The sequence below is a fragment of the Tiliqua scincoides genome, chromosome 13, assembly GCF_035046505.1.
Source record: "Tiliqua scincoides isolate rTilSci1 chromosome 13, rTilSci1.hap2, whole genome shotgun sequence".
Taxonomy (NCBI): domain Eukaryota; kingdom Metazoa; phylum Chordata; class Lepidosauria; order Squamata; family Scincidae; genus Tiliqua; species Tiliqua scincoides.
Genome location: NC_089833.1, coordinates 15,427,047 through 15,439,806, shown reverse-complemented (window position 1 = coordinate 15,439,806; position 12,760 = coordinate 15,427,047). Strand labels below are relative to the sequence as shown.

At 49.8% G+C, this 12,760-nt stretch overlaps 1 protein-coding gene across 1 annotated transcript in view; it reads left to right on the top strand.

Moving 5' to 3' along the window:
* The window catches only part of RADIL (Rap associating with DIL domain), a 66,760-nt gene that overhangs the window by 29,998 nt on the left and 24,002 nt on the right, over positions 1-12,760 (top strand). The window contains 3 exon segments of the mRNA XM_066640693.1: positions 1,280-1,317; positions 8,253-8,413; positions 10,373-10,485. Of these exon segments, the coding sequence (XP_066496790.1) occupies positions 1,280-1,317; positions 8,253-8,413; positions 10,373-10,485 (312 nt within the window).

Below are 12,760 nucleotides of genomic sequence, written 5' to 3'. Positions count from 1 at the left end.
CTACAATTCCCAGGAGGCCTTGCAGGTCTTCTTGTTGTCTTGTGTGCTCCCTGGGCCGCTGTGAGATACAGGAAGCTGGACTAGATGGGCCTATGGCCTGATCCAGTGGGGCTGTTCTTATGTTCTTAAACTACAATTCCCAGGAGGCCTTGCAGATCTCTTGTTGTCTTGTGTGCTCCCTGGGGCATTTGGTGGGCCGCTGTGAGATACAGGAAGCTGGACTAGATGGGCCTCTGGCCTGATCCAGTGGGGCTGTTCTTATGTTCTTAACTACAATTCCCAGGAGGCCTTGCAGGTCTCTTGTGATCTGGTGTGCTCCCTGGGGCATTTGGTGGGCCGCTGTGAGGTACAGGAAGCTGGGCTAGATGGGCCTATGGCCTGATCCAGTGGGGCTGTTCTTATGTTCTTAACTACAATTCCCAGGAGGCCTTGCAGGTCTCTTGTGATCTGGTGTGCTCCCTGGGGCATTTGGTGGGCCGCTGTGAGATAGCTGTGAGATACAGGAAGCTGGACTAGATGGGCCTATGTCCTGATCCAGCGGGGCTGTTCTTATGAGATGCCATTGTGCTTAAAGGAGAATGTCAAACAGGACACCACCTGCTTCTCTGCTCTGTATTGAAATCTTCGCTCACCCCAATACTCCCGCCACACTATTGTTATTTTGGTCAATTGTTTGTGTGTGCTGGCGCCTGAAGACTCCATTTTTAGAGGAAAAGTCCATCTCGGGTCATAAGCCATGATGTGTACGTGCAACCTCCTGATTTTAGAAATGGGCTATGTCAGAATGCCAGATGCAAGGGAGGGCACCAGGATGCACGTCTCTTGTTATCTGGTGTGCTCCCTGGGGCACTTGGTGGGCCGCTGTGAGATACAGGAAGCTGGACTAGATGGGCCATGGCCTGATCCAGTGGGGCTGTTCTTATGTTCTTAAACTACAATTCCCAGGAGGCCTTGCAGGTCTTCTTGTTATCTGGTGTGCTCCCTGGGGCATTTGGTGGGCCGCTGTGAGATACAGGAAGCTGGACTAGATGGGCCCTTGGCCTGATCCACTGGGGTTGCTCTTATGTTTGTAAAAGCCTTTTCCCGAGCTGTGTGAAACAGGGAGGAATGGGGAATCTTCTGCTACCTCTCCAGGCCAACCTTTCTGTGTCAGCTACATGGGAAAAAGTACAACTTGCCAAATTGTGTCTGGTCACATGGCTTTGGTATTTACTGGTTATTTCCCTCTGTCAGTGGCTTGTATTCACTGTTGGCTTTTCTGCTTGCTCCCTGGTTCTAGGAGAAAACGAATGAACTTGCAGAGAAGCAGTCCCAACAGTAAGTCTGCTGCATCTTGGGTTTGTGCTGGGTGGGTCCTTTTTTCTTTTGCTGGCATTTGAAACAAACCTCAAACCACAATCTGTGCCATCGCTATGGACAAGGGCATAAGGAATTCATGTAGCGTAAAAACACGCTAGCAACTATAACAAGATTATAAGTGTATGCAAGGTTTTCTTTGGAATATTTATTCTTCACATTTTATACCACCCTTTCCCCAAGGAGTTTGGGGTGGTGTGTATAGTCCCTCCCCTACTTTTGTCCTCAGAACAACCCTGTGAGGTAGGTGAGGCTGAGAGTGTGACTATCCCAAAGTTGCCCGGGAAGCTTCACCGCTGAGCGGGGATTTGAACCTGGATCCTCCACGTCTAACATGACGCAATCGGTCAAAAATCCAAAATCTCGCAGTATCATCCTATACAGGTTTACTGAAAGTAAGTCCCATTGTGTTCAGTGGGATTTACTCTGAGAAAAGTGTGCACAGAATTTCAATGTCTCTTATTCAAGTTGCCTTCCGTTCCCAGATGTCAGCAGAGCTGATAACAAAATGAAAAATAAAACCTGAGAATCCCAGGCCTTGAGCACACATTCAGACATCTCTGCCCCTTGCCGAAAACACATCCTGTGGGCTCCACTGCTAATCACCATGCAACGCTCACCAGTATTCTAAAATGCTGGCCTTCTGGTTTGTCTTCTGCATCTCTAAGCAGGAGTAGAAAAACCACACATCAGAATAGAATTGCCCCTTTTCGTTTCTGTAAACTGCCCTGTAGACAGTGGGGGGGCCCTTTATCCGTAAACTGGGCATCTGTGGCTTTGAGTATCTGTGGGTGTCAAGTCTGTGGCTGGAGGGCGTCGGAATGCCTCTTGGATGCAACCGGAAGTCTGCGCGTGGCCTTCCTGTCCCTCAAAACGCCTCCTGGACAGGACTGGAAGTCATCAGGGCAAGCCAGGCTTCCCATGGATTTCCGTATCTGCTGGAGATCCTGGAACGGATCCCCCGCAGACACCGAGAGCCCACTGTATATAAGAAAGGACTTGGTGAGGCTGCTCCCATGTTGCATAATACAAGCATCCTGGTATTCAAGTGTCCCCATCTGTACAAAGATGCAGTGTGGGAACTTGCCTTGAATCACAGCAAGCAGTTGCCAAATTTAGTCCGAGAGAGGCAGCTGTCCTCTTTCAGAGGGTATAAATAGAGCACACGGGGACCACTTTAGCCTGAAAGGGGGAGCCTGGCTCTTTTCAATGTGTTCTTCGGCCTGGCATGTTTTTGTACACATCATCACTCTCAGTGAGTTAACCCATTTTGACGTTTTAGGACTGATGTTCTGATGTGTTTTAGTTGACATGTTGGATTTTTCTTCCTGCTTTAGTTGTCTCTTTATTTTATATTGTGCTTATGATTTTAGCTTTGAATGGATTTTATTCTGGAAAACGAGTCTATGGAATGAATGAAGGGGGGTGTTTCCAGGGGTTTCAATAGTCAGTACATGTTGGCAACCTTCAGTCTCGAAAGACTCTGGTATCGCGCTCTGAATGGTGGTTCTGGAACAGCATCTAGTGTGGCTGAAAAGGCCGATTTGGGAGTGACAATCCCTTCCACACCGGGAGCAAGTGCAGTCTGTCCCTGGTCTGTCTCCCTGGCTATGGGCCTTCCTTCTTTGCCTCTTAGCCTCAGACTGTTGGCCAAGTGTCTCTTCAAACTGGGAAAGGCCATGCTGCACAGCCTGTCTCCAGGTGGGCCGCTCAGAGGCCAGGGTTTCCCACCTGTTGAGGTCCACTCCTAAGGCCTTCAGATCCCTCTTGCAGATGTCCTTGTATCGCAGCTGTGGTCTACCTGTAGGGCGCTTTCCCTGCACGAGTTCTCCATAGAGGAGATCCTTTGGGAATACTGTAGTCAGTATTACTTTGAGAATACTTTGAGTCAGTACTGCAGACAATATCTGGGAGTTGTCTGTGCTAATAATAGTTTATGCAGGTGGACCTTATTCAGAATCCTTGTGCTTCCATGTAGATGCCTGGGGATGTTAGAGGTGAGCAGGGACTCCCTTTCACTCCCCACCACACATGTATTGGATCCTTGGGGGTCTGACATTGTCTGATCCAACCCTTTGATGTCGAGGGCTGGTGACAGGCTCCAAATAAAGAGCTCTTCCTAGAGGCAGCGGCATATATAGGGTGTGGCAAGTGGGAACATGCAAATTCATTTGGAGGGACAGGTGGCTTCACACCCCATGATCTTTTTGGACAGGATTGCCATTTCAATGCCTGCCATGAGCACCATTTTCCCTAGATGTGCCACTGCCTAGAGGAGAGATCTGTTGAGAATGACTAGCCATGATAGCTAAATAGAACCTCCGTATTAGTTCTTGATTCTTGAGGCTGAATGGTTTGCCTAATTCCAGTCTATCGACAGTGGATTTTTGGCTGAGGTCATATGGACAGGGCATCATCGTTATTCTGATAATGGAAGGCCTTGTGTGTCTTGACCGTGCTATCCGTGTAACAGACGTGCTGGCTTAGAACAGTGTTGAAGCCAAGGTGTGAGCGATCCAAGGCCAGGTCAGTAAGGATGTGATTTCCAGCTTGTGGCCTGAAAAGGGCTAGCCCCAGTCCTTCTGGGAGGCCAATCGCTGCACCGCCTTCACTAGTGATGCTCTGTCCTCTTTTCCTCCTACTCCCTGCAGGGGAAAAGGAAGAGGGAGGCAGAGCAGAAGAGGAAGTGTGGAGCAGAGCGCCTCAGACTCTCCAGCCTGCCACTCTACTCTGCATGTTCTCTTCATTCCCTCTTCCTTTTCCAGTCTAGATGGTGGTGGAGACAAGTGGGCAAATGGATATAGGTACCAGCCCCCTCCAGTAAGTTACCTGAGATGACCTTCTCAGTTGGTCTCATGAATGGACCAACCCTGGGCCTGAGCTGGGAGTGCAGCAGATAGGTGTCTATGCAGCTGCCTTTTACTGAGTCAGATCGTTAGCTAATTGTGTTCACTGACCATTAGCAGCAGCAGCAGCAGCAGCTGTTCTCTAGGGTTTCAGACAAGGGACCTTTCCCCAGCCCTACATGGGGATGCTGTCAGGGATTGACCCTGGGACCTTATGCGTGGACAGTAGAGACTTGGCTTGCTGAGCTACAGCCCCTCTCCTTACCTATTCCACCCTATGACCAGGTAAGGCCCTGACTACTTATTCCAGCCCTGACCAATCCAGAGACTTCATACTACTACCCATTGGCAACCTTCAGTCCCGAAAAACTCTGGTATCGCGCTCTGAATGGTGGTTCTGGCACAGCGTCTAGTGTGGCTGAAAAGGCCAATTCGGGAGTGACAATCCCTTCCACACTGGGAGCAAGTATAGTGTGTCCCTGGTCTGTCTCCCTGGATATGGGCCTTCCTTCTTTGCCTCTTAGTCTGTTGGCCAAGTGTCTCTTCAAACTGGGAAAGGCCATGCTGCACAGCCTGCCTCCAAGCGGGCCACTCAGAGGCCAGGGTTTCCCACCTGTTGAGGTCCACTCCTAAGGCTTTCAGATCCCTCTTGCAGATGTCCTTGTATCGCAGCTGTGGTCTACCTGTAGGGCGCTTTCCTTGCACGAGTTCTCCATAGAGGAGATCCTTTGGGATCCGGCCATCATCCATTCTCACGACATGACCGAGCCAACGCAGGCGTCTCTGTTTCAGCAGTGCATACATGCTAGGGATTCCAGCACGTTCCAGGACTGTGTTGTTTGGAACTTTGTCCTGCCAGGTGATGCCGAGAATGCGTCGGAGGCAGCGCATGTGGAAAGATACTACTACCAGAGATGCTGATATTGCATTGCACACCCTATTCCTCTTCTGTTCCTGATGGTGGCCCAAGTGCACACAGTCCTAGGCTCCGGCCTTGTCTAATTCAACTCCTGGAATCCCTGGCACTCTCTATGCAAATATGCTTTGTTTGCATAATTAATCCAAGCTGCAGAGCCCTGCTGGTGTTAGCTTGGCACAGGATTTGGGTTAGCACAGAATTTGGGTTAGCTTGGCACAGGAGTTATCCAACAAACCGCCTTCCTGCTGCAAAGTCAGCACCGGAGGCCCTGGGAATCGAACTGAAGGACTACCCGATGAATGAATGAATAAATAAATAATCTATAGCCAACCAACACAGATGTCCCAAGTTGTTTTTAAAAAGCACTGTATCAACTGGAAATTGCAAAGGAGCTATTTTATTTTATTGTCTGCATGGAGGTACAGGAGAAAGTACTGGAGTGGTGAGGAGGCCTCCTTGACACCACAGTCCCTTCTCCTGCACCATCCCCTTTGCGACTCTTCATCCGATACCCCCCCCCAGGTGAGGTACCCAGGGCCTGTACCCCCAGGCCTCGCCTTATCTATGCCATCCTAGGATGGGGAGTGCTGCTGCTCCCCCATCCTACCCCATATCCCTCCTCTCCGTGGTTCCCAACCCTGCCTAGAAACATCTGTTAAAGTGGAGTTATTTCATGCAAGATTTAAGGGATTTTGATTAAGGCAATTTACTTGCAAAGGGTTGAATTGTTGTTTCTTAAAAAAAAAGCTTTAAAAAAAATATGCTGCAGTACCGAAAAACAAATCCAGATTTTCTCGTCCTAATTAGATAATTGGAGAAACCTTCGTTTACTGGGAAGGAACTGACACATAGGGAGAGTGGGGGTGGGCTGTCGTTTGGCAAGCGTAGCAGCGAGACCGAAAATCAGGGCCTAACTAGATACTTTGTGGAAATCCAGAAATGGATCTGTCCATGTGGAGGGCCATAACTGTACAGTTGAGCTCATGGTGGCCCCAAATTCAGTGCCCAGTGCCCACTCTCTGGGCACAGTGTAAAGAAGGTGGGTGTGCCCCCCTCCCAAACTGGGTTCAAATTCCTCATCTGATTCTGTACTTAGCCAGAGGGGAAAGCATGAAGGCACCAATATTGTGGAGGTTTTTCCTTGGGTGAAATATCTGAAGGAGACTGAAGGAAGCCAAAGATGTCCTCATAATTCTAGCAAAATACCCCAGGAATGGAATCCATACATTCCAAAGCTTTATTTATTTTTTGCATTTTTATCCTGCCTTCCTCCAGGGAGCTCTGGGCGGTGTATCTGATTTCTTCTCTCCTTTTGTCCTTACAACGACCCTGTGAGGTAGGGGAGGCTGAGAGAGAGCGACTGGCCCAAGGTCACCCAGGAAGCTTCACGACCGAGCGGGGATTTGAACCTGATCTTCCAGGTCCAAGTTCAACTCCCAGACCATGACTACATCTTTCTGGCTCTCCGTATTTGGCCCCCATACTTTGCTCATATGCTTTTCTGTCTGTGGCTAACGGTAGCTTGTGGGGTGGGGAGGTTTGGATCAGAGAAGGTGGGGCATCACCCATGCCGGAGTCCTGATCTAAGTTAAAAAGAAGAAAATCATCACCGGAAACCTGGCCACGCCCTTCTGATGTAGCCCTCACAGTGCAGCCAGTTGATATGTTGTTGGGTAGCAATTATTTTAAATGAAGCAGTGAAAATGCTGTTGATAGTTTTGGGCCAAGATCCCTAGTGGAATTTGACAGCTTGGGTGGCCATTTGAATTATCTTTAAAAAAAACAAAAAACACATAATGAGCCCCAAAAACGTGGTGGCAAAATGACAAAATGTAATCCACATTTTTCCTCCTGCACAAAATTATGAAAATGGGCTCTGTGTGTTATAGCTGGTTGTGTAGAAATTGTGCAAGGCTCTGCTGGATTGATTCTTTGTGCATGATGCTTGTGGGAATCCTTTTTCCTGCATGCATAGAGGGAAGCATAGTGTGAATTGGGGAGCGCATGTCAAAAGTGTTGGCACCTCCTGCAGATCTGTTGCCTGAGGCAGCCCTCTCAGTTTGCCTCAAGAATGGGCCGGCCCTGATTTCACTTCTGTCTTTCTTTGGTTGAAAGAGAAGAGAGAAATGGAGAAGACGAAGAAGAAGTCGAGAAGAGAAGCATGGGATGGGCTAGAGAGTTTCCAATGCTCTCACCCAGGGGTCTCCAAACTTTTTGGCCAGAGGGCCACACGAAATATCTGGCGCAGTGCTGAGGGCTGGAAAATTTTTAAAGATAAAATTTAAATAAATAGAGATGGAACTTAGATGAATGAATAAATGAATGAGGGGCTCATTCACTCAGCCTCTCCGGCCCTCAGAACACCCTCCAGATGCAATCAGAGCACAACTCTGGTCATGTTCAGTCGAGTGGGCCAGAGGCTTTCAGGGGACAAGAGGCTGGCAGCGGGCCGCATAGAGGCTCGCTGTGGGCCGCACCTGGCCCCCGGGCCAGGGTTTGGAGACCCTTGCTCTAACTCACCACCCTTCCTGTTTTCCACCTCTATATCTACTGCTTCTTTTTAATGCAGGAATTGGGAGGCAGGTAGGTGGATCAAAATGCCCCCCCCCATCTGGGGTGACTGCCTCAGTTTATGGAGGCACTGATCCTGGTCTCCCCCAAAGAGCTGCAGCCGCTAGTTCTTAACTTAGGAACTGCATCCCCACTCGCCACTGGTAGAGGCAAGTGGAAAGCATGTGGGGTCAGTTGAGGCCCTCTTGGCTTGTCGTGGGTATGTGGCTGACTCAGGAGGGGAGGAGGAGGAGGATCTGGATGTGTGCCACCCCTCCCTTTGCTGCAGAGATCATTGACAGGGTGGGACCCTTGTTCAGGCTGCCCAACCGTCTGTGCTACTGGTCTTGGAACCAGGCAGCCTGTGTCCTGCACAGCCGCGTGGCCGCTCCTCGTGCAGCCCTCAGATGGTGCATCCATTAATGCAGCAGTCAAAATATTCCCAGTGTGACCATCTTTTGCCATCATGCAGGCCAACAGGCGTGGATCCCACTCGAAGGCTGGCGTTCCACACAAGGAAGAAGCCAGAAAATGCACTGGGGGAGGGGGAATGTCTTTTAACTCTCCTCTTGTCTCGTCAGCCAGGATCCCGTGTCTCTCTCCCGCTTCACCATCACGGACCTCCTGCCCGACCTTCAACACATTCTCTTCTGGATGTCCAACTCCATTGAAATTCTGTATTTTGTTCAGCAGAAATCCCCCGTCTACATCCAGAACATGGAGGAGGAACTGGACATCAAAGGTGAGACCTGCGCTGTTGTCCTCCGTGGACCATCCATTGAGCTGCTAGGAAACTTGTCTCCGTTGGGCCCATAACTGGATGCTGTAGCTCAGGAACTGGTGACACAGTCCCTATGCATGCTTACTCAGAAGAAAGCCCCATTAAATTCAATGAAGTTTCCTCCTAGGATAGGATTGTAATACTTGGGACAGACCTCTCCCGCTACCCCACCCTTGGCAGCTCAACGCAATGAGTAGACCTAACTTTAGCCTTAGGATTCCCCGCAGAGAAGGCCAGGTCAACCTGGCATTTGAAGGGACAGGCACCCCCTTATGACTATCCTCCAGGTTAGACCACCACCCCTCCACTGCCCTTGGTATGCTACTGGAAGCCTTCATGGGCTACCTTGGTGGTTCCCAATGTGTGCATCATGACACCTTAGGGAAGGGGTGTCAAACATAGCCCATGGGCCACATGTGACCCCTGGAAGCAATTTATCTCCCCCCCCCCATTATAATTGGGTTCTCCCAGAGTGATAATTGGGTTCTCTCATATCTTGAAATTATGAACAAGATTTGCGTCTTTTCTCTACTGTCATTTGCAGCTAATGAGTTTCTAGGAGAGAACAAAGTGCTTATTTCTGGTTATCAGTGGCTTAATGATGTCACTTCCTGCTTAATGATGTCACTTCCTGCTTAATGATGTCACTTCTGGCCCTCAGCAGGCACCATGAGTTCTGTTTGGCCCAGTCTATGAAAAGTGTTTGACACCCCTGCTTTAGGGTGCCATGAGATTTTGTGAGATCAAGATGGAGGCGACTGGGGGGACAGAGAGGGGGTCTAACAAGGACATCCCATGATGCCTCTGAATGTGCCATGATGCCCTAAAGTTGCGCCCAGACTTTGCGCCCAGACTTTGGTAACCCCTGCACTGAAGGGCTGTGCGTAGGGCGGGGAAGTTCTCCATATTAATCCGTTCCTTAGAGCAGGGGTGTCCAAAGTTTTTGGCAGGAGGGCCACATCATCTCTCTGACACTGTGTCAGGGGAAAAAAGAGTTAATTTACATTTAAAATTTGAATGCATTTACATAAGTATACATAAATGAATACATTAAAGATGAACTTATATGAATGAATGAAGGTCTTGCAATAGCTCAAGGCCTATAAAAGGCCTTGTACAAAGCAAGGCTGACCTTTCCTTTGCTGCTGCTACTGCACCATAGATGTGAAACAGCAAGCAGTGGAGGGAGCCCTCATCCCACAGCTCACGTGAGAGGTCAAACAGTCGCCCTCACGCTGAGAGCAGTTGTGTCGGGCCAGTGTGGGCTGCAACAAATCTCCAGAGGGCCAGAGGCTCATTGGAGACTGGGGACTCCCTGAGGGCTGCATTGAGAGGCCTCGAGGGCCACAGGTGGCCTCAGGGCCGGGGTTTGGGCACCCCTGCCTTAGACAAAGAAGGTTCAGTGTGACATTTTGTAGGTGCAGTATATGGGAAACACAGAAATAGGAACCGAGATGCAAATATTGACTGCCTCCTCAAGGATGTCAGAGAATCGCCATGTTGGGTGAGAACAGGATTTCATGCCGTTGAACCAGTCGCCCATTCCCCCACCTCGCCCAGACTGTCGTAGTGTGGCCACCCCAGGAAAACTGCAGCACCATCCACAGTTTTTGCGCCATATCACCTCCCGGCGCCCTTGAGAGGGAACATAATCCCCCTTCTCAAATGAGCAGTGACAGTTCACAGCACAAGACAAGGCTAATGCAGCAGGTGAACCCTGGCTAATTCTTCCATAATGTGGCCTCGCTTATCTTCTTTCTCTCCTACACATACACACACATTGGGGGGGGGAGAGCAACAAAACAAGTTCAGGATGCTCTCCAAGTTCTTGTTGATGTGCCTTTGGGCGAACCACGAGTCTTGACGTGATGCTCCACACTCAGGACCTCCATTCACACATTTTGTTCCCCCTTGCTTTAGGTTCCAAGGAGTCTCTCTTTTCCCTCACGATCACTGCCAGTGAGGAAGCCATGACGGTTCTCGAGGAAGTCATCATGTACACCTTTCAGCAGTGCGTCTACTACATTTCCAAGGTATCTCTTCCGGGGCCAGTTTACCATGTTTGCCAGTGCCCTGAGTCTGGAAAGTTGCCCGCTATCCCAGCAGACCAGGACAGACTGTCGCCCACCTTATACACATCTGTGTGTGTGTATAACTAGTTATATATTTTTTTATTTTATTTTTATTTTTCACATTTTTATACCGCCCTTTCCTCCAAAGAGCTCAGGGCGGTTTACACAGCTGCTCCTCCCCTGTTTCTTGCCCTCACAACAACCCTGTGAGGTAGGTGAGGCTGAGAGAAAGTGACTGGCCCAAGGTCACCCAGGAAGCTTTGTGGCCGAGGGGGGATTAGAACCTGGATCATCCAGGTCTAAGTCCACCTCCCAAACCACTACACCACCCTGGCTCTCTTATATATAGATCAGTTATACTGGCATTGCCTCTGAAGGTTGAAGCAGACTGGGGTGCTGGGGAGAAATGGCTGCCCCAACTCGGTAGCACAGATGGCCGTGCAATGCAGGCGAGAACGGTTCCCCGCAAGCTGCTGCGGCAACGTACAACCTGCAGTGCAGCAGAGGTGCAGCCAGCCATGCGTGTCGACGGCGGCAACAATGCTGTCAGCGAGAGAGAAATGGCTTGCAGCTGTCGGGCTTTTTTCTTTCTTTTTTAATGCTGGATTGTCACCATTGCCTGCCCCACCAGGTTGCAGTCCTTGTTGTTCAAGAAGCCCTGCGGAGGCCATCATCAGGCAGAAGGGCGCTATGGAATCCGCACATTCCGTTTGCTTTGATACCGAATTGGCAAACCATTCCCTTGCTCCTTTGGAGTCCAATGGGCTTATTATGGCACAAAAGGAATGTAGGGTGCCCTGGTGGTGGTGGGAATAAGGGGCAAACAATCCTACAAAGCACTGGCAGGTAGATGGTTGAGCGTTAAAAAAAAACCACACAGAGAAAATCCAGTGCAACTCACTGGACACACAGCCCATTCCTTCCAAAAGCCCTGTGCTGTGATGCAATGGGGCCAGGAGCCTCTGTTGCATTGAGCATGGACCTAGAGGTTGCTGGAGTGCCTCCTTGGGTTAAGGGGACATTAGTTCCCTTCGCCTGGGTAAAGCCCTAGCAGCTGCAGTGGGGCTTCTTGGATCAGTCCTGGTCCCCTGGAGGAATGAAAAATACTCTTGCCAGGGAAGGAAAATCAAACAGTCTGTGAGTGGAAAGAAAGAGCACTTGTGTTTGAAGGGTGGGGACCATTTTCCACCCCGAGAGAAGCTATAACTGGCAGCGGGACTCGGATTTTGCCAACTTTGGCACGTGGAGAGACTCGGGCCTCCCGGTTGGAAAGCTGCCTGCTTTGCTTCTCTAAACGGTTCCTGCCTTGTTGGTTTTTCCTCTCTCGACCTTCCTCCTTTGTAGAAAGTCTGTTCCAATGTTTAAGCAGGCTCTCTCCCCTCTTGCACTGGGTGGTTTCAGATTGGGTGGAAACCACGACTGGATCGCACTCTGCAGACCCCTCCACTTGGCCCCAGCTGATGTATTTGCGTCTTGGTATTTCCAGCTTTGCTGATAGAATAGCGAAGGGGTATTTATGCAGGGGTGAATTATGCAGGGGATGGACAGAGTGGATAGAGAGATGCTCTTTACAATCTCACATAACACCAGAACCAGGGGACAGCCACTCAAATTGAGTGTTGGGAGAGTTAGAACAGACAAGAGAAAATATTTCTTTACACAGCGTGTGGTTGGTCTGTGGAACTCCTTGCCACAGGATGTGGTGACGGCATCTGGCCTGGACGCCTTTAAAAGGGGATTGGACAAGTTTCTGGAGGAAAAATCCATTACAGGATACAAGCCATGATGTGTATGCGCAACCTCCTGATTTTAGAAATGGGCTATGTCAGATGCAAGGGAGGGCACCAGGAGGCAGGTCTCTTGTTATCTGGTGTGCTCCCTGGGGCATCTGGTGGGCCGCTGTGAGATGCAGGAAGCTGGACTAGATGGGCCTGTGGCCTGATCCAGTGGGGCTGTTCTTATGTTCTTATGGTGTGTGTGTTTGAAATTAAATTATTAATATATCAGCTGTGTGCAGTGGAATTTTTAGACATGGGTGTTTCTCAACCCTACCTGGAACTGGAAAAGCTGCAGAAGAGAGTGACCAAAAGGATGACTGGGCTGGAGCTGGCTACAGCCTTCAGGGCTCTTCAGTCTCTAGAGAAAAGGCGCTTGAGGGGGGACATAATTGAGACGCACAAAATTGTGCACGGGATGGACAGAGCAGATAGAAAGTTGTTTTCCAGAACCTGGTGGA